At 41.3% G+C, this 21,256-nt stretch overlaps 2 protein-coding genes across 2 annotated transcripts; one reads left to right on the top strand and one right to left on the bottom strand.

Annotated features, from left to right (window-relative positions):
- The first annotated feature begins 211 nt into the window (after nt 1-211).
- LOC308295038 (putative gluconokinase) lies at nt 212-6,137 on the top strand. Its single transcript, XM_080737983.1, has 5 exons — nt 212-348; nt 3,521-3,551; nt 4,203-4,289; nt 5,042-5,085; nt 5,785-6,137. Exons 1-5 carry the CDS (start codon nt 311-313, stop codon nt 6,125-6,127), a joined length of 543 nt encoding a protein of 180 aa, XP_080594109.1. The 5' UTR covers nt 212-310; the 3' UTR covers nt 6,128-6,137.
- Nucleotides 6,138-8,266: 2,129 nt separating this feature from the next.
- Nucleotides 8,267-20,775, bottom strand: LOC308295568 (ubiquilin-1-like; the record flags this gene model as incomplete). Its single annotated transcript, XM_080738620.1, has 11 exons — nt 8,267-8,290; nt 12,433-12,601; nt 13,142-13,257; nt 13,437-13,520; nt 14,475-14,596; nt 14,966-15,125; nt 16,650-16,820; nt 17,325-17,584; nt 18,874-19,004; nt 19,661-19,803; nt 20,605-20,775. 11 exons carry the CDS (start codon nt 20,773-20,775, stop codon nt 8,267-8,269), a joined length of 1,551 nt encoding a protein of 516 aa, XP_080594746.1.
- Nucleotides 20,776-21,256: the final 481 nt, after the last annotated feature.

The following is a 21,256-nucleotide window of genomic DNA, read 5'->3' as shown; positions in this document are numbered from 1 at the left end:
AGCAATTTAGCAATTAAGCACAACAAAACAACAAATTATTGGACCCATAAAAATGTGTCCACGACCCACGAAACAGATCGACGCGTGCAGCGTGTGTGCTGCTGTGCATGAACTGAATAAGAGCACTGGCCCTTTTAGGACGTACATTGCTGGGTGAGCGCTTGTGCGCGCACACGCTCTGTGTTTGTGCGTCATGACGTACGCAGCCAAACAACCGGCGGCGCTACTATTCCTGATGCAGCAAAGGTAGATTTCCCTGCGTGAAGAAGTTCACACGATATGCCTGGGGCCGAAACTTAACCAGGGCAACATGATCTACATCGTCATGGGAGTTTCAGGCTGCGGAAAGTAAGTGCATCAAAGGCAAAGCGGCGCAATAACACCATGGCCTTGACGGTTCACTTGTATTCCGTCGTACGACGGTGTCGATCGCCGAAAATAGCCGATCTATAAGCTCACAACGCGATGCGATGGAACGAGACGTGAGCTTGTAGAGCGTCTGTTTTCGTTGAGCGACAGGCCTTACCGTGGGGCGGGTGACTGGCAGCGGGAGCGGGGCATCCTTCCTCATCCACATTCACTGACTGACTGACTGTCCCAGACTCCCAGGAGCGTGTGCGGGTTTGCCAACGGGTCTGAGAAGATGCAGAACAGACCCACATTTAGAGTGAATATGTTTAACTCAAATCTTTACTTCTGGGGGTCCCTGAAACAAAATATTTCGAGATGGGGGTCCGCTGCCAAATACATATCATTTTGGGGGTCCTTGACATGTGACAAGTTTGAGAGCATCATACGTTTTCTAAAATACTTTTTTTTTCTTCAGAAAACTGTAGGATTTAGAAGACATTTGTAGAATTGGGCCCTATAGCCTATCAGTGGTTCTCAAACTTTGTCATGTCAAGGACCCCCACAATGATATGTATTGTTCCAGGGACCCCCAGAAGCAAAGATTTGAGTAAAAAATGTCCACTCTAAACGTGGGTCTTGGAACATCTATTCTGCATCTAGCTTAGGGCCTCAGACCCGTTGGAAAACGCCAGGTCGCGTCCTAGTTGCCACGCACCTGTCCTCAGGCTCCTGTCCTGTCCTATAGCTCTATGGTCCTGTCCCATTTTATGATGAGAAATGTGCTCTGCTGGTCACACTGACATTCATTTCATTAGTGGTGTTAAGTAACTTAAGTAGGCTACATTTACTCGAGTACTGTACTAATATTTGAGGTATTTGTAGGTAGGCTTCTTTACTTGAGTATTTCCAACTTCCAAAACCTTTACTTCTACTCCTCTACATCTCAGAGTCAAATAGCCTATTGTACTTTTATTCCACTGCAATTATATGATAACCTTAGTTACTAGTTACTTTGTAGATTTATTATTGTTACAAAACATACATATTAACCACCCACTGAGCAATAGTCGTTTTTTACACGACTAGTTTTTTTTTAGCCTTAATTTCACCCGGCTAGATTCCGGTTATATTCACACCGAAAATATACTTTGCAATTTATTCCATGATTCGATAACAATTTATTTAAAAAAACAACAGTAAGGTGCTTAACTGATCTCCTAATATTGGACTAACATAATTATAATATCCGTTGATCATTATTAAGTATAGTTTAGATCTAGCCGAGATTTAGCCAACTAATTATAGTCGCCGTATCAACGTTTATATTTACACCGAATTTAGACAATTAGATTTAATCCATATTTCAATAAACATTTCTTTAAAAAAACAACTCCACGTTGCAGAACTGATCTCGAAATATTGGTGTAAAATGATTCCAATAGCCATCCGATCATTAAGCTATTTGTCTGGGTGTAGTCGTTGTATAGCCGGCTTTTCAACACCTTTTTTTAAACCAATGTCAATATAAAGTCTTTAAAACAAAAATATACGATGAAATGAACTCCTCGTCTGTCAGTCAGACAGTGCAGTGCCGCGTGATTATGGATCCAACTGGGAAAGATGGATGGAAACGGCAAAGAGCGCTCGTTTTCAGTTATTGTCCACGACATTGCAAGCGGCCGGCGGAGCGCCGCGCGAGTTACGAAGCCGTGGTGAATGCAATCGTTATATTTACGGCCTGGGCAAGCGCACGATAAACGCCATGATAATTGGGTTTTGGTGCACCTCGCGCGGTCCAAGTAACTACAACGGAGCGCTCCCTACGTCCGGTTCAGCCAATCACAAGCTTCAAAAATGAGTCCGGGGCGTACACACACACACACACACACACACACACACACACACACACACACGCTAACATTTAGTTTCCTCAACAATGTACACAGGTGGGCAATGTCACCTTTTAATACGGCCAGAAAGTCTATACTATCATATCAGCATTGATGGCTGAGTGGATAGCGTCGCCGACTTGAGTGTCAGAGATTAGTGGATCGAATCCCACCGTCGCCCTATTTTTCACTACTTTCGACGGCCGCTAACGGCGAAATGTAGACTTTTTGTATCCGACTAATAGTGGTATATGTAGCAACCCGTGTAAATATAGCCGACTAAACAACTAGTCAAAAATATCAAATCTAGACCTTTACAACACTGATTTTCAACGCGTGGTGTAGAAGATAAAAACACGACTATTAGGCAACTAATACACCTCAAAATGCTTACTGGGCACTTAAGCTCTGTATAATACATTTCGGCCATTTGAAAATAGCAGATCTACAAGCACACAATGCCTCGCAACGCAACGCATTGTGAACTTGCAGATCTGCTATTTTCATATTATTTTAATACATTTGAAAACTTGAAATGGGACATTGTGCATAATGCATACTTTTGGTACTTTGAGCCCTACATTTCGATGCCAATACTATCAGAACACTGATTCATTTCTCTTATAATAATCGTCATCATAAATTGAGCCCCACTGCTTTTAGAGTAGGCTATGTTTGCACATAATGTCCTCTGCATTTGCCCATCCTATTTGAAGCAGTTAGCACGCTAGTGCAGCAATCAGGGAGCAGGTTTAGAGTGTCCAAAACATAGGCTACTCTAATACAAGGGTCTTCAACGTTTTCATGCCAAGGACCCCTTAGTTGAGAGAGAGATGAAGCAGGGACCCCCACAACCTTTTCAGAGATTTCATATCATCAGCGTATTTTGGATTCATGTCAATTTGTGTTTTTAGATATTTAACCACTTGAACTGTCAATACTTAATTAACTTGACCTTTCACTCTAGTACTTAGTCTGCTCTTTTTCCCCTCAACACCAAACCTCTTTGCAAAAAATATCCCATCTACAAGCTCACAAAGCCTTGCAGCTATTTTTGCCTAAAGTTCTCGGAATATGGACGCTAGGGTTCAAGTGGTTTTATATAAAAAAGAGAAAAAAAGTTTCTATTACACAAAGATTTGGAAGACCTCCTATAGTAACTCTGACTCTCTGAGGGCCGCCTAGGGGTCCCGGACCCCCTGTTGAAGACCCCTGCTCTAATACATAAGGGGCACACGTATGTCACAAGCTTATTTGTCTGTGTCTGTTCTCCCTTCTAGAACCACACTAGGGGCCTTCCTCGCAGAAAAGGTAAGACTCTCTCCCCCCCCCCCCTTTCACAAACACACATCTATGCTTTCAATTTTGATTGGCAAACGCAGCGGGAGGTAATAACAGTAATTGTGTCTGTGTTTCATTTTGGTGTCAACTGTTGTGTGCCAGCACGGACAATCCCCTGTACACTTACAATTCCTGTAAATGTCTGCTGTTAAAAGTGTCTATTCCCAGCCATCTCTCAGTCAGGTCTAGGGATGGGACGATAATAGATATTGTCGTTTATCGTGATAAAACACTCACGATAATCGTATCGTGGAGATTTAATTTATCGTGAAATTCGTCCTCCGTCATGCACTGGGATCAATTCACCTTTTATTTGCCGAGCTGCATATCCGGTACCACATAAACACACTAATTGGTAAAAGGTACTTATAATATACGTACTTGATACAGTCTTTTTTTACTCTTTTTTTAGCTTGTAGATCTGCAAATGTTCCGGCCCAGGATAATGGATTCTGATTATCGCAATTTCTTTTGTCACAATCATCGTAATATGAAAATGTCATATCGTCCCATCCCTATATCTCAGTCATGTCTGACGGCATCACTCCTGTGTGTGTGTGTGTGTGTGTGTGTGTGTGTGTGTGTGTGTGTGTGTATGTGTGTGCGCGCTACACTCCTTAGCTAGGTTGGCCCCTGCATGAAGGGGATGACTACCACCCAGAAGAGAACGTTAAGAAGATGGCTCGTGGTGAACCTCTGACTGACCAGGTCAGCACTGGGTGAATGTGTGTCTCCTTGTCTAGGTGAATTTTAACTTGAAGTTTTCAATCAATCATTCACACCACTTACTTGTAGCAGGTGCTCAGGCGGTACAGCGCCCATCTGGGAACCAGAAGGTTCCTGGTTCGATCCCCAATATCCAGTGGTGCAATGGTTTTTTTTGATCTTTGGTGGTACGCTATGACGTCACACTTGCCGTGTTACTCGGCAAGTGTAACTGCAACACTGCCAATATCCTTGAGCAACATAGTATACTAGCCGGTTGTGAGCTTGTTGATGGATTCTTTCTGGCTATGAGATTTGGCGTAGATGGACAAAAGGAGGGGACCAAGTAGCATCCCTTGGGGACCCAAGTCTATATAGGATATAGGGTTTAAGTGGTTATGGTCATTGCACACAAGAACCATTGGCAGAAGAATGAAGTGTAAATATGAATCTTGGATTATTTTTTCCTTTTTTGCAGTTTTTCAAATATTTATCATTTTGTTTTTTAATGTTCTGACATCATGCATTTTGTATTTAGTTTGACTGCTTTTCAGAGGAACATAATACACATTGTAATACTGCCCTCAATAGTGAATGTATGTGGGTTTGTTTTTCTATTTTGTCAAATAAGCTCACCACTTTAGATTACATTATACCAGTGAATACACACATCCTGTTCTGGAATATACTGAATATACAGTAATCTTGAAACATAAGAAATCACAACAGAAACATTGAATTATTCATCCCCCCAGGACAGATTGCCATGGCTTCTCAAGCTTCATGATGTCATTATAAGGTGAGAGTACACGTCATTAACTCAAGCCTTTTATAACTTTATGTAGTGTGCACCCAACCCTGTACAGCGCACACCCATATATCCTGTACACACATACCCACGTATGCACAGAAGTTGGGATATGCAACCATGAAAATATCACAAAGACTGTCCTAAAACGTTATGCAGTGGAAACCAACAAGGATGAAAGAGAGTTTTGGTTCCAATCCTTTTTATATTAACCACTTGAACTCGACTAGTGTCCATATTCTGAGAACTGTTGCCAAAAATAGCAGATCTACAAGCTCACAACTCCTCACACTGCGAGGCGTTGTGAGCTTGTAGATCGGCTATTTTTGGCAAAGGTTTGGTGTAGAGGGGAAAAAGAGCATACCAAGTACAGAGTGAAAGGTCATGTTTATTAGGTATTGACGGTTCAAGTGGTTAAATATCTGAAAGCGCACATTTACATTAATTCAAAATATACTGATGATTATGCTGTCAAACGATGAAACTATATGGAATCTATGAACAGGTTGTGGAGGTCCCTGCTTCATCTCTCTCTCAACTAAGGGGTCCTTGGCCTGAAAACGTTGAAGACCCTTGATCTAGAAAATCCATTTAATTAAAATTTTAATTATAATTAAATAAATCAATGAGTTGGATTAACTGTTGCATCCCTACATGTACAGCATGTACTTGTGTCTTCCCTTCCGGCAGAGCAAGGTCTGCTGGGTGTGACTGCATCGTGGTGTGTTCTGCCCTGAAGAGACTCTACAGACAGATCCTGCTCTACGGGTCCCGGGCTCTCACGTCCTCTCCTTTTCCAGACTGCGCCGTGCCTGGCGTCTTCTTCCTCTTCCTGTACGGCGATTACGATCTCATCCACCAGAGGATTGTGGACCGGAGGGGACATTTCATGGGGGCAGCTCTGCTGCGCTCCCAGTTCGCCGCCCTGGAGCCGCCAACAGAGGAGGAGAACGCCCTGACGCTGGACATCAGGAGGAGCATCCCCGACATCGCCACAGAGATAGAGGAGCACCTTCTCGGGCTCAAGTTGTGATCATGGCAACTGACTAGGGATGGGACGATATGAAAATTTCATATCACGATTATTGTGAGAAAAGAAATGGCGATTTACGATATTATCGCGATAATCAAAATCCATTATCCTGGGGCGGAACATTTGCCAAAAAATAGGCGATCAATAGGCGATCTACAAGCTCACAAAGCTTGTAGATCGGCTATTTTTTTCGATATTTGGTAGAGAGTGAAAAAAGGACTGTATCAATTACGTATATTATTTTTACCAATTATAGAGGGTTTAAATGATACCGGATATGCAGCTCGGCAAATAAAAGGTGAATTGATCCCAGTGCATGACTGAGGACGATATCACGATGAATTAAATCTCCACGATACGATTATCGTTGAGTGTTTTTTATCATGATAAACGATAATTTCCCACAGAGAGACACTAGCATGATGTCGCTGACGCGTGGAAACCTTGTATCTCCAAAACTGTTGCTTTTCAGGAAATGTGGAAAAGGATCCTGTGTTCCAATATATCCAATGTAGCTATTTAGTCTCAAGCTCTTGTTAAATATTGATGAAACCCTTGCACAGACAGACTTAACCACTGTCACCTTCACCTTTAAAACGGAAATGGCAAAAATGGTAAATCTACCATCTCACAGCTCAGGTTGTAGATTGGCCGTTTGTGCTATTTTTGTGTGTAGCTTTTATGTCTGTGTTCCATGTCAAGCTTAACTCCACAACCAGATGAAGTAGGACATTCATTTATGCAAAAAAGAAAAAAATGGAGATACAAGGTTTTTTACCCTACAGTGATGATAATCTATTGGTGAGACAGGCCAATGGGAAGAGTTGGTCATATCTGCTTAGATATCATGTTACTGTTAATACCCCCTTCGTTCACATTGTATTAAAGGGTGCAGGATGAAGCCTTTATACAAATATTTTATACAATGAATTCTGATCAACTAATCTGATTAGTGTGTTATTTGCCACACAACTACAGAGAATGAAGTCCTCATGAAACCCTGATACTGTACGTCTTTCACAATAGTTATGGTGAATAACATCACCGCTTTGATGATCTACATCACTCTGGGCTCATGGCTGCATTCACACCTGTGATGTTATTCACTATGACTCCCCTTGTAATTTATTGCCTTTTATGTAAAGCATCATATATTGTTACAGGTATTATTCTAATAATGGTATTCTACAAATATAGAGGGTATGCATGTGCGGCGTGACATCATCATCATACCCTAAAGTTATGCGGGAACGCCTACTTTCTGGCCTTGACAGCCCATACATCCAAACAGAAAAGTGCTATCTGATGGCATTAAACAATGTTAAAGATTTGCCATTCACTTTATGCATCCCCTCTATTAGAAGATGCCAAATGATTAGGTATCTGTTTGGCATTCTAGATGGAATTTCAGGAAGCTGGAGATGGAAATTCTTTCCAGAGATTTGTTCTTAAAATACAATGGTGAGAGATTTTAATCATATAAATCAGGTGAGCACACAATTATCTACATATCCTTTTTACATCAGGCAAATCAACTTTTATTGTCAAAATAAATCAAAATGTCTTGGTCAAAATCCTGCTTTATTTGTGTAATTAAAGATGTTGCTATTTTTGAGTGATGTCACTGTTGTGTCACCCGGATGCAAAAATAACAGTGTATTATTGCTAAAGACCATTTTGCACGCTGAAAGCAACTAAACCCTGTTACAATGAAGTAATGACCATTTTGCTCACTGAAAGCCACCTTGATACAACAAAGTACTAATATAAATTGCTTAGGATTGTTGTGATATTGTGGATCAGCTATGATGGGTAAAGACATTTGGTATAAAGGGGATACAAGGATGGGACCAAGTAAAGAACCCTGCCCTGGGGGATCCCGGTCAACAAATACTACTGGGATTAAGTGGTTAAATCTCATCAGAAGACGTCAATGAGTGCACGTGTACACTACACACACACACACACACACATTGCTGTTGTCCATGATCTTAAGCTTCTTTGGAAGATCCCACCACATACACACATCACAACAGAGCATGGCGGAGCAGTTTATTTTATGGTGTGAGTCATCTTCAAACCCCACCAGGATATTTCAGGAGCCTCTAATCCAAACAAACCCCTTTGGCTCCTCATATCTCACACATACAGGCTCATGGGGGCCTACACACACTTAAGAGACACATACACATATTTAGTGATCCAAAATGCCCTTAAGTCTGTCAGTGACAAACAACAAGACATGCTTTGAGGCAGCACTTGGTATAGTGTAGGTACACATGGATTGACATTAAGAGACACATGTCTAACACACAAACGCCACCTTAAATACCACCACTATTATCTATGCATGCACACACACACACACACACGTGTGCGCGTACGTACACACACACACACACACACACACGCGCGCACGCACACACACACACACACACACACACACGCACACACAAACAATCTGTTATTACAGTAGGTTTGATAAGAGTCATGACACAAGCAAAGGAATGGGATGTGAGAGAACAGGCTCATATGCACATAAACGTTCAAACAAATTCACAGTTCTCCAGTAGTGGTGCTTCATAACCAGATCAAAAGGTTCATTTCTTCAGATTTTATTTTTTATATATGTTATCTGTATAAAATAAAATAAAGACATATAGCAACAACAAAATCTTTGTAGGGAAAAAGATGAGGGTTATCACAGTGGAAGTGCACAACCTCAACTAGACTATGTGTCGTTACTCGTTACAATATATTTATTTCTATGAATGTACAATATTTTTTTCCTAATAAACCAAACCAAAACCTCTGGCCTGTGACAACCTGTACTTTCAACTGTTTGTTGTGCTTTAGAATGTTTTGTTGAAAATAATAATTGCGACCACCGTAGGTCGCAAGTTTCCTATGAAAACCGGCACATTGTCCACGCACGTATCTGTGTATCTCTGAAGGTCACGCCTGAAACTGTGGTTCCCCTGACACATCACTGTGACATCAAAGGTGATATCACAGGTGACATCACCTATAGAAGTCCATGTATTCCCCAGAATCCTTTTTATGCCCATATATGAAGATCCCTGATGTCGTCAATATTAAGCCCATATCTAACAGGACTTCATATGGGAATCTCCCTCTCTCCCCCCTTCTGCCTCCCCCTCCCTCTTTGCCTGGCGTTGCCAGCCTCTATCACACACTTCGTTTACCGCCAGGGGGTGTTGTTGTGTTCGGTCTGGTTTATTAAGCAGGCAACCTCCCTCTCTCTCATGGCTCTTTAGCCTTTGTAAAGTGTCTTGAGATAACTTGTTATGATTTGACACTCTAATAAGATTGAATTGAATTGAATGCCCATATATGGAGGAAGACAGACAATATATGTGTGGCTGGTTCAGACAGGGATCTCCATGTATGTGCATAAAAGAGTTTACCATAATCCCTTTTATGTACCATATTCAGTACATGGATCTCCATAGATGGGTACCAGGGGTCTCCATATATGGGTAACTGGTCTGATATACATCACTGGCCAGATGGCCAAGAATTGGTCGCCCTGAGGCGTCTTACTAATAATAATAATAAATATTGTCCTTCAGTGTTTTCCTTTCATGGGAACCTGTGATTATGAATCTGCTATAACACAGAGGCCACCAGGGTGTCGCTGCCCTCTAGTGTTCATCATGCTACAGTACAAAAGAATGCAAAATGCTATTTATGGGGTATTCTTATTTTTCTTTTTTTTCACCCGTAAATGAATGCCCTATGTAATTTATTTTAAGGAACGGTTTTGGACATACAAGGTTACAAGGTTAACACCCAACAGCGACAATTTACTCTTCAGCCTTCAACTGCCAATTTTGGAAAACAACTGACATATGATAAAAATGAAGATTAAGGCAAAGGTTGCTGGTCACATTTCTAGAATCAACCGTTTTTATTTTTGCTCCATTTTAACACCAGCAGTAAGCATATTAATCTAGGTAGTGTGGAATCAACAGTTTCTTATTTTTTACATTTATAATCCATTTGAACATCAGCAGTAGAATATTAATCTAGGTAGTATTAGTTCAACTCCACAACACAAAGTCAGAGGATCCTGAAAGTATTTCCTTAAGACAAGTCCTGAAACAAACAGCCCTAATTAAAATACGATGGTAGGAACAAAATGACTGCTCTGTGAATATGGTCTTTATATGAACACAACAACGGATGAAACATTTCATCCTGTAGAAGCCTTCAGTTTGAGGAATGCAAACAACATACAGCCATTATTCACTTAAAATGTAGTGTCCACAGGGGTCTGTACTTGGGACCCTCCTTTTTGTCTCAAGTCTACGCCAACTCTCTTCAATCAAAATAGCAGATGTACGATACGGTACAAAATACAATATCACGATATTTTCCCAAGCTGTATCACGATACACGATTTTATCACGATTCTTTTTCACATTGGTTTTTATGGTTATTTTTCAAGGTCTAATTTGAACTTTATAAGTATGTAACTCTGACAGTATACAAATGAAACCAAATGGACCCTTACGGGTCCATTTGGTTTCATTTGTATACTGTCAGAGTTAAGTGGAGACCTTGACATTTTTAAGTTTGAGAGCTACTGATTTAGACCAAAATGCAGGTTTAAATTGAATTCTACAATGAATTCTCTGTATTAACGATTCAACAGGATTTCTTACAAGGCTCCCTCAATTGTATCACGATATATACGATACCTCTGAAAAGGCATATCGTGGAGACATGTGAGCTTATTAGATCTGCTATTTTCGTCAAATGTTCACCTGTTATGACATGCCCAGAGTGCTAGGGTTCATGTGGTTCAATACTGCGATGTGAGACACACATATACTGCAGTAGTTCTTCTAATCTAATCTCTTTAGTCCATAAATCTACAAAACAAATTATGTTTATGGATTTAGATGTCCTTAAACTACATTTTACGGACAGCCAGAAAACATAAAGCCTCCCACCACAGCTGTCCACCTACTCTCCTCGAGCATGAGAATAGGGTGTTGGTGTGGAGAGAGGTTCAGGATGAACATTAGAGGTGAGAAGAAATAAAGACATTTAGTGTTGTTGACCAAGTATGAAAATTAGTGTCAGAGGATAATCAGTGACTCAAAGGCAATGGAATGTTCTATATAGTGAAGCAAATATGCTTGGCATGTAAGCGTACAAGCATGGACAGCATGGCTTTAAGTGTGTGTTTCAGCTATCTGAGTACACTGTCATTTTTCAGCATTGATCAGCAGTGTGTGTGTGTGTGTGTGTGTGTGTGTGTGTGTGTGTGTGTGTGTGTGTGTGTGTGTGTGTGTGTGTGTGTGTGTGAACTTGGATACGTATGCATGTTCCATCGAAGCGGTGAGGTCTCCTCCCGTGTTGACGAGGGCCTGAATGTATGGCTGTATACGTCAGCTCACGTACTTTCAGCTCCTCAAGGGGTGAACACTTGATCACTTTCATCACTGGACCTGGCAGGAGATGAGATGCTGAGTCAATTCTAGGGTATATTATAGTCAACATGTAATGAATATGTGTTTGGGTGGAGGCTGGAGGGGCACTATTGAAACCTTAGAAAAGTGGTTATCATTTTATTCATTTATTTCAAGGGCCCTCAGGTTGGTACGCATTAGGCATCGGACCCCACTTTGAGAACTATAGTGCCTTAGATTTGAGTTAACCTCCCTCTGTTCTGGACTTTCAGAAATTACAGAATAATATTAGGCATTTTGCATTCCAAGATTTATAATCCACATAAGCATATTTAGCCACCATTTAGTGTTGGTGAGATGGAGTTTGATTTATCCTTGGTCGCATTCCAATGTCGCACACCACAAAGTTGTTGATAGTCATTTTATAAGACATTGTTGTAACTTAAATAAATGAAAAAAGTAGTTGAAAACCCACGCCCACCTCACGTATTAAAAGGACAATATCAGTACCATTGAAGTTACAATGGGTTTGTATAAGAAGGGGACGCGTCTGATATATTGAATATAAAATATCCTGAATACTGCATCAAGCAACTTAAAAACTGTCTGTGGTGTTCACAAAAGCCTGAGTAGATAACCCCAAATATATATTTTTTTATTATTTAATTGTATTATAATGACATACCGGTATATTATCAATGGAATCTGAATCGAAAAGTCAGAACTCTCCGACGAAAAGTTCGGTTTCGGAGAGAGTATGGACAGGCCTTTAGTATTTTGCCAATTATTTGCAGTTCCACTTAAAATATCCTCCCAGTTCACCCCCCGCCCGGCCCACAGATTGAGACTCTCTGGTTTAGGTACCTGATGCTTGGTGTTAGCCAATGCCTGTAACATCTGCTGTACAAACTGCTGTTGCTGTTCTGACGCTGTGGCCGATGCAGAACTATTTCCTGATTGGCTATCCAGGCCGATTTCAGGTGGCAGCTCAGCGGCAGGGGTGACATTTGTCCCAAAGCTTCCCAGCCCAGTCCTGCAAAAACAACAAGTCTAAAACCACTGGGATTTGTGAGAAGTGGCACGATATATTTAGTACAAACCTACTGTAACATTCAACCAAGAGAAACACAGAATAGAAACTTCAAGAAAGTGTGGTATCTACTACAGCTGCAACTACCAATTAATTTCTTAACGATTATTCTATCAATTACTTTTGCGATTAAAGGAGTAGTTCACCCCCAAAATGACCTTTTTCTATTGATTAGTCACATCATGGAGACTTGAGTTCAACAATATTTTTTGTAATTCGTCAAGACAACAAAATGTATTATATTGTAGTAAATGTACCCCCATTGATTCTGGATGGGGACCCATATTTTAATTCTGGTGAAAACCAGGACAATTTTGTAGGGAATGTTGAAAACCAGGACATAGTAGTGTTTTAGAGATATTTGTCGGGACACCGGGACACGCAGCTTGAAAACGGGACACTCCCGGCCAAACCGGGACGTCTGGTCAACCTACACTAGAGTCTAAAGATACTGTATCGGAGTGTATTTGTATTCTTACTGACCCAGGTATGAGGGCAGGTGCTTCTGAAGCCAGAGTCTGGAGCCCCTGTTGGATCTGTAGCAGAGCCTGCATGGCCCTGGGGTTTAACATGGCTGACAGCAGCTCTGGACTCTGCATCTACATTAACCAAGCACAGACTAGAGACACTGAGTTAAATGACACAAAGATTTGGAGGACCCCCTGTAGTAACTCTGAGGACCCCCTAGGGGTCCCGGACCCCCTGTTGAAGACCCCTGCTATAGTGTGAGCGCAGCTTCGTATGGGGGAGAACATTTATTTAGATATTGGAGACTCACCTGTTTGAGGAACTGAGGAAGCTGCTGCCTCATCTGCTGCTGCAGCTGAGGATTCCCTGAGAACAGTGGGTGGCTGAGCAGCATCTGGAACAGCACAAACATCTACCATATTGTCACTGTCGTGAAGAAACCTTGAATGTCCAAAAAGCATTTGTTAAAGCATTACTTAACAACAACAAAAATGTGTGTGTGTGTGCGTGTGTGTGCGTGTGTGTGCGTGCGTGTGTGTAAAGAACTGTTGCGATAAAAGAAGGCTAGCGACTGGAACACAACCACCCTAAGGTCTAGAAACCATCTAGACCTACTGCAGTGCACATACAGTATGAAACAGAGCTGCTACTGTACCTACAGAGCTGCTACCTTTAAACACATTTTAAATCAGAGTTTTGATTTTTCTTATACTATTTAAATCGTATCAAGAAAAAAAGAAAAGCTATATACATAAAATAACACAATTCTTCTACATAATTACTAGGGATGGTCCGATCAGGTTTTTTGGAACCGATCACCGAGCACCGATCACAAAATTTTGATCACCCGATCCCGATCAATCACCGATCCGATCAAGTTATTATTTATATTTTCTAAATGTTAATGTTTTAACTTTAATTCATTCATTCACTCATGAATTCATTTATATGTTTGCCTTATAGTTATTTACCAGCATTACTATGTATTTATTATCATAGCAGTAACGAATTATTCCTTCAGCACTGTGGAAATCAATACCCCAAAATGGCCTCAAGTGGGCATACTGAACGGCTGGTTGATCAGATGCACCTATCCGATCGGATCGGTGAATTTACCTTTTGATCTAAACCACCGATTATCGCCGATCACGCTTTGATCGGCCCGATCCGATCCATTGCCGATTGATCGGTAACATCTCTAATAATTACACAATGCTGTAACCCCTCCAACTGTGTATATTATGTTCCCCATTTTCAACAGTTTTTATCTTATTTTGACACGTGCTTTGGCAATGTAAACGTATGCCAATAAAGCCCCTTTGAATTGAATTGAATTGTGTGTGTGTACCTGTGCGGCTACATCGGGGTTCTGGCTGAGACTCTCCAGTAGGCTCACCACATAGGGCCCAGAGAGCAGGCTCTCCGTCAGACCGGGACTGGCCGTGATCTGCTCTAACAGGGACTGCATGCCTGGTGGTATAGAGCAGTGGTTCTCAACCTTTTCAGGCCACGACCCCCAAAATAACATATTTTAACTGGGGTGCTTGTCAGGATGGGGGTCCCCAGTTCAAATATGTTTATTTTGGGGGTCACAGCCTAAAAAGGTTTGAGAACCCCTGGTATAGAGCATTTACAAATTCATCCACCAGGGGCATTGACAAATCATTCTTCTGACTTTCTATCTAGCCAGGCTTTATAACTATATATTTTTTAAAGAGAAAACAATAAAAAATATATATATATAAAAAAAAAGAAACTAATATTCGATTTCGGTGAACAACGTCGAATAGTGACATTGATATTCGAATATTCGAATACTTGGTGAATGCCCTACTGTACCTCCAGTGACAGCATTCTGCGTGGTGGTACCAGTAGTGGGGGTGGCAGTCAAGTCTGAAGGAGGAACTGTCCCGTTGCTGGAGAGAGGGGGGGCCTGCTCTCTTTTCCTGATTGGCTGGGATCCCCCCGATGATGAAGTGGTAAGTAGGTTTCTTCCCATCTGAATCAAGGAAAGAGAGCGTGAAGGACAGGCTAAATATACATACTGTACACCAATGTCTATATGGTAGGTTCACCTTGACTTAACTGCTAATGGAGCTCATGAACCCCATCATGAAATGAATCATGTGTGGTGTGTGTGTGTGACAGTGTGTGTGACAGTGTGTGTGTGTGTGTGTGTGTGTGTGTGTGTGTGTGTGTGTGTGTGTGTGTGTGTGTGAGAGAGACTGTGTGTGTGTGTGTGTGTGTGTGTGTGTGTGTGTGTGTGTGTGTGTTAACGTGGACATGCATTTGAGAGATTGTCTGTCTCTTGTGCAAGTCTGTAGACTCAATTAAGTATCAGTATTTCAATTAAATATGTTTAAGATACTTAAAGGAGCTATAGTCAACTTTTTCATTGTAGGGCCGACACTTTGTTTACATCCTAGTCTATAGACTAGAATGTAAACAAAGTGTTACATCCTAGTCTATAGACTAGAATGTAAACAAAGTGTCGGTCTGACAATGGCCAAATTGATTATTTTATCATTATTTTACGCTTTTTGTGGTCATTTTTGAATAGAAACACATATATGAAGCTTATTTTTTTATAAAATATTTTCAAAACATTATTTTAATTTTAGCATCCGTTTTTCAAGAAAAAGTTGACTATAGCTCCTTTAATTCTTTTGTAATTAATATTTTGTTGGATGTCATTGAGTATGGCCAATTATTAAAAAAAAACTCTTATTTTCCCAATTTAGTCATTTACCAATTAATCCTACCCAAACATGTATGTGTTTTGCCACCACTGTATTATCCTACTGGCTCACCATCCAGTGAGGAGCCCCCACCGGGAGGACATTAGTGCTGCACAATATATCATCGTATTGTTGGAATAAATAACAAGATATTACACTTTGTCCATATCGTGCAGCCCTAGAGGACATAGCATCTCCATCCTACTCTTCCCCCTCGCTGATGCTGTACAGTAAGTAACAAGATACTTTATGTATTTGTGCACATCTCTGCATTAATGTAAAGAATGTGAGATTGATTGATTGAATACTTTATTAGCAGTTTGAAATCAGTACGGCAGTGCAGGAAATCTGTTATAGTAGCCTGATCTCAGACTCAGCTCACGCAGTAGTCTGAAACTGTGCCCTATTGTGGGCGATTTCTGGAAGGGAGGGGGGTGGGAGGTGCTTTGATTTAAAAAGAACCCAATCACAACAGGTCTCTCGTGAGCACCCACGTGAGCACCTCGTCTTCTGATGATGACGTCGCTTGAAAAAACGGGATGTGGCGCGGATTGGATATTCGTTAGACCCACCCCCCGCGCTCATTGGAGCAGCCGAAAATTTTGGCTGATAACTGCCGATACACATACTCAGCTCCAGACCAGAGAAACAGTCCACTCTGAGAGTGGGCGGGGTCTATGGTCTGGAAGCAGGCTAATGTTATAGGGCATGAAAGTGGAAAATGCATATAATTATAGGAAATCACCTCTCTATTTCATTGAATATTTGGTCAATGTTTTTTGTACCTGAGGTGGGTTGAGGCTATGTTCCTGTGCTTTAGTATCAGTCTTCTGAAGGCGATTGTCATCAGAGGTCAACTCTGGATTGCTTAGTGCTGTCTGAAGGTTGCACAGTGCCATATCCTGGCTAAGCAATAACTCCTGTATCATGTCAGGGTTCTGGGCTAACTCTAGAATCTGAGGAAAAGGATGATTTATGGACAGAGAGGGAGAGAGAAGAGTGGTCACTAAGTCCATTTAACTCCTACCATGTCCTTACAAGATACAAGTACTTCACAAATGTCACAGTTTCAGACATATTTTACTACAAAAGTGGAAAACTAATTTTTGCTCATTTTGAAACCATAATCTAGACACTAACGTTCTTTTGTCTTTTGCATATGTACAAAGTCAAATAATTATTGTTATATGTAAATAACGTAAAATGACTTTGTCTTAATAAAGTAATATTACAGGGCTTCCACCCCTGGCACACATACTGTACCAAATAACCATTTGCATACAAAGGATTTAACTGCAGTTATTTACAGGGCTTGCCACACAGAAAGAAGTTACACACCCAAAAAGCAATTCACATCCCACCCATTTCCCCCCAGCCTGCACATAATATTACCCCCACACCACAAATACATAACAGCTTGTCCTGCGCACACCTCACATTTCATGTAGCAACATATATACCTCTGTAATGATATCTGGGTTGTTGAGCTCATCGGCTAAATCAGGGTTTGTCTGGAGGAGCTGCTGCATCAGGGGATTGGTTAGTATGAGCTGTCTGGTGAGCTGGGGGTTGGCAGTGGACAGTGTGTTCCGCACCAAGGGGCTGCCCAGGACACTACACATCATCTCTGGGTCAGCCAGCAGCTGCCTCTCCATCTCTCCCTGGAGCGCTGGGAAGCCACCGCAGACTGTGATAGTCGCTCCTTGTCCCATGCCCTCAACTGTAGGAGGATGGGAAGAGAAGAAAACCAGTAGTCAACACTGATAAGCAGAATTATGATACATAATTCTGTGATTTGTGTATGAAGCTCATATGACCATATAATATATATTATGAACTGAACTTACAGTATAGAGACCACATTTTGGTCGGATACTGTGAGTTCAGGCTAATAGATTGCAGGTCATGGTAACTTTGGTTGCCATGACTGTAATCATGTTTTGGTTTATACTGTATGTCACTAGTGGAAAATTACCAACTACGTGTCACTGTCTTCCTTCAGTTCCTTGTTATGATCTGGGAACAAATGAATGAGTCCCACGATCTTATACTGTCATAACTGTACTCTTTATATACATGTTCTCTTCCATCTTGGAAGAGAGAGAGATTTAGAAAGCTACCGCTATGGTATGCTCACTGTTTGTCTCCTCTGTCTGACTCCTCTCAAATACAGCAATCTAAGATATACGTCCTTTGGCTCGTCTCTTCTTATTTTGGTTATGGATTTATATATATCCATACTTATTTAACTTATTAATTATTTAACAAACACCACAATGCCAAAATACAGCAATCTAAGATATACGTCCTTTGGCTCGTCTCTTCTTATTTTGGTTATGGATTTATATATATCCATACTTATTTAACTTATTAATTATTTAACAAACACCACAATGCCAAGATATTAACACAACAGGGTGACCCAGTGACGCGGAGGAGGCAGTGGGGATAGAGAGAATGGGAGGGACCTGGGCCGGGATTTTACCGAGCAAAATCCTTTGTGTTAATTTAAATGTAACTGAACAGTAAGGGTCCATTTGGTTCCATTGTGTACTAAGGCTGGGCGATATTAGGAAAACCTTCGATATTCGATAACGTTGTTGAATACCTCGATATCGATATTACTCACAAGCATACCCCATGCATACACACTGCACAGTACACATAGAATAAAGAAATTAAATGCCTTGTTTCCATTTTCCAACAATGGTTTCATTGAAATAACCACACCTGGTTACAGATGGACTGCTTTTGTGCATGTGCTACGTGCATGCATAGCATGTCTGTTCATTAATTTGACACATACACCAATACCTAATTTTGTCGATATGTATACCTCGCATGTTGACACCTCGATATCAATACATTTTCGATATATTGCCCAGCCTTAATGTGTACACTCTTCAGAGTTTAATGAACACTGAAATGTTGTACTGTGAACGGGGATGTGCGGAGGCAGAGAGAGAGGAAGAAAGCAGGCAGAGATTAATGTCCTCCTCCATATCTTACCCAGGCAGAGAGGAGAGGTGGGCGGTGGGGTCAGGCTATCAGGGCTGGGATTAACGACAGGTGTGATCTCTGATGATTGGGCCGTTTCTGAAGCAGGGCCATGGCTGGACGGGACAGACAGATTGACGCACCTGAGAGAGGAGGTCAAATAGACATTAACCATTGTGTGGTTATTATCAGTGAAATATTTATGGTGACGATAGCCAGGCATGTGCACACATAGACATAGACCCTTGGTGAAAGAAAGGCAAATGCCCTCTTTCCATGCCATACCTGAAGGCAGCATTCAAGAGAATTGCCTTGTTCAAACTCTCCTGAACTTGAAAGCAGCATCTTATGTTGAAAGAATTGCCCTTTCTGTGTAGAAATCCATGTTACGCCACATCTTTTGTATTGAATTGATTATGCTCAGTTCAGTGTGGTATAATGCACCGAAAATAGCCGACTGAGCTTGGAGGTCTGCTATTTTCGATATTTACACCAAAGGCTCTTTTAGAAATTTGTATGTATTGTGTATGTTGTGTTGATGTATATTGTGAGTGAGTGAGTGAGTGTGTGTGTGTGTGTGTGTGTGTGTGTGTGTGTGTGTGTGTGTGTGTGTGTGTGTGTGTGTGTGTGTGTGTGTGTGTGTGCAGGGGTGAGATAATTAAAAACAGTGTGCGCGCATGACGTCATGAATTTAGAGGACCCACACTTCTAAAATCCATATCACACCACTGTGTGTGTGTGTGTGTGTGTGTGTGTGTGTGTGTGTGTGTGTGTGTGTGTGTGTGTGTGTGGTGTGTACCTGAGGACCATGCGAAGGCTGACTGAGCCATCCTGTCCTTTAAGCAGACTCAGCGGTTCTGATTCAGTGAGGGTCCGGCCAGAGTGAATCAGCACAAACTGCGCTTCAGTGGTCCCAAACCGCTCAGACACAATTTCTTTCAACTTCGCTTGTTAAAAGCAAACACGCCCAGATGGACAGGGAAATAGAGGGGGTGTTAGTGGTTGGAAAATCAAACGAACACCAGGCATTTGCTCACAGTTGCTTTTGCTGGCTATATGGGGCAGTGGATGATACAGCACTAGGGTTAGACTATAAAGCCTTATGCATACAAATGAATTATTAAGTTATCTCACCATGCAAAATAGGGTACCGTTTGCAGATGACAATGCAAAAGGAACTAAGAATGCAGAAATGCAGTTAGAAATAAATAGTCTAATGCTGGGGGGGAGGCAAATTGCTAATTTCTGTAATATAGCCAGTGGTGTAAAGTAACTAAGTACATTTACTTAAGTCTTGTACTTTAGTACAATTTTTTAGGTATTTGTACTTGACTTGAGTATTTCCAATTTCCAATACTTTTACTTCTACTCCACTACATCTCAGATCCAAATATTGTAGTCCTACCTTTACTCCACTACATGTATTTGAACAAGTTAGTTACAAGTTACTTTGCATAATAGGCCTATTATAACACACAAACCACTTTAGCCCTATTTTATACCTATCTATTTTCAAACATTTCACAGCCTTTTGGTAGCCTACTTTAAGTACATTTTTGATGCCAACACTTTCATACTTTTACTCAAGTAGCCTACATTTTGAATTCCGGACTATTGTAACAGATTATTTCTGTATTGCAATATTGATACTTTTACTTAAACATTTGAGCAGGTTACTTTTTCCACCACTGTGGACAGAGTCTATAGCCGGTCAGGAAGCTTTAGTATCGACATGGATCCAACCTGTCTGGTGGTGCAATCTCCTTTAATGACGAAGTCTTCTCGTTCCGTGGGAGTTTTCACAGTAACATTGATGACTTCACAGCATTCCGATGATGATGATGTTTTGGCTTCAGCCATCTCCTCCTCAGTGCCCTGCGCTGATGGACTGGTCCGACTGGAAAGTGGAATCATGTTGTGGAGCGCACAGTGCGGGCGCGTGTCGGTGTCTGCGATGACTTGGCAAAACACGAAATGAATGCAAAGTCTGGTGGTCTGGCTGAGGCGTTATGTTGACATTATTATTCCTATGCCTCTGGTTCAGGTTTTAACGAGGCCGGGAGGTGATGTCACAATTTCTGTTCGTCGGTTGGGTTAAGATCCCTTTTTAACGATCACGAGTCATCATTCACCGTCTCAGCTTAAGCATGATTTATAATTTGTCGTACAGCGGTGTTGCTCACTGAAAATAGCCAATACCCACAGAGTACAGCAACTTGCAATGGGCCTGGTGTACAAGATACACTACACCACTATGATACCCAAGTACCTGTCAAAATACTTTATAAACATTAAGGATGTCCATAATTACAACACCAGAGGCAGCGCCACAGATCACTTTCAACCCAGAGTCAAAACCAACAAAGGGTCAAACTCTTTTTTTCTGCTATACCAC

This window comes from Nannobrachium achirus (genome assembly GCF_963921795.1).
Source record: "Nannobrachium achirus genome assembly, chromosome: 12".
Taxonomy (NCBI): Eukaryota; Metazoa; Chordata; class Actinopteri; order Myctophiformes; family Myctophidae; genus Nannobrachium; species Nannobrachium achirus.
Note: the sequence above shows the minus strand (reverse complement) of the source record. Positions and strands in the feature narration are given on the sequence as shown.

Coding starts and splice junctions, on each gene's coding strand:
- LOC308295038 (XM_080737983.1), top strand. CDS start 311: ATGATCTACATCGTCATGGGAGTTTCAGGCTGCGGAAA. Junction 4,290..5,041: donor GTGAACCTCTGACTGACCAG/GTCAGCACTGGG, acceptor TCATCCCCCCAG/GACAGATTGCCATGGCTTCT. Junction 5,086..5,784: donor CTTCATGATGTCATTATAAG/GTGAGAGTACAC, acceptor CCCTTCCGGCAG/AGCAAGGTCTGCTGGGTGTG.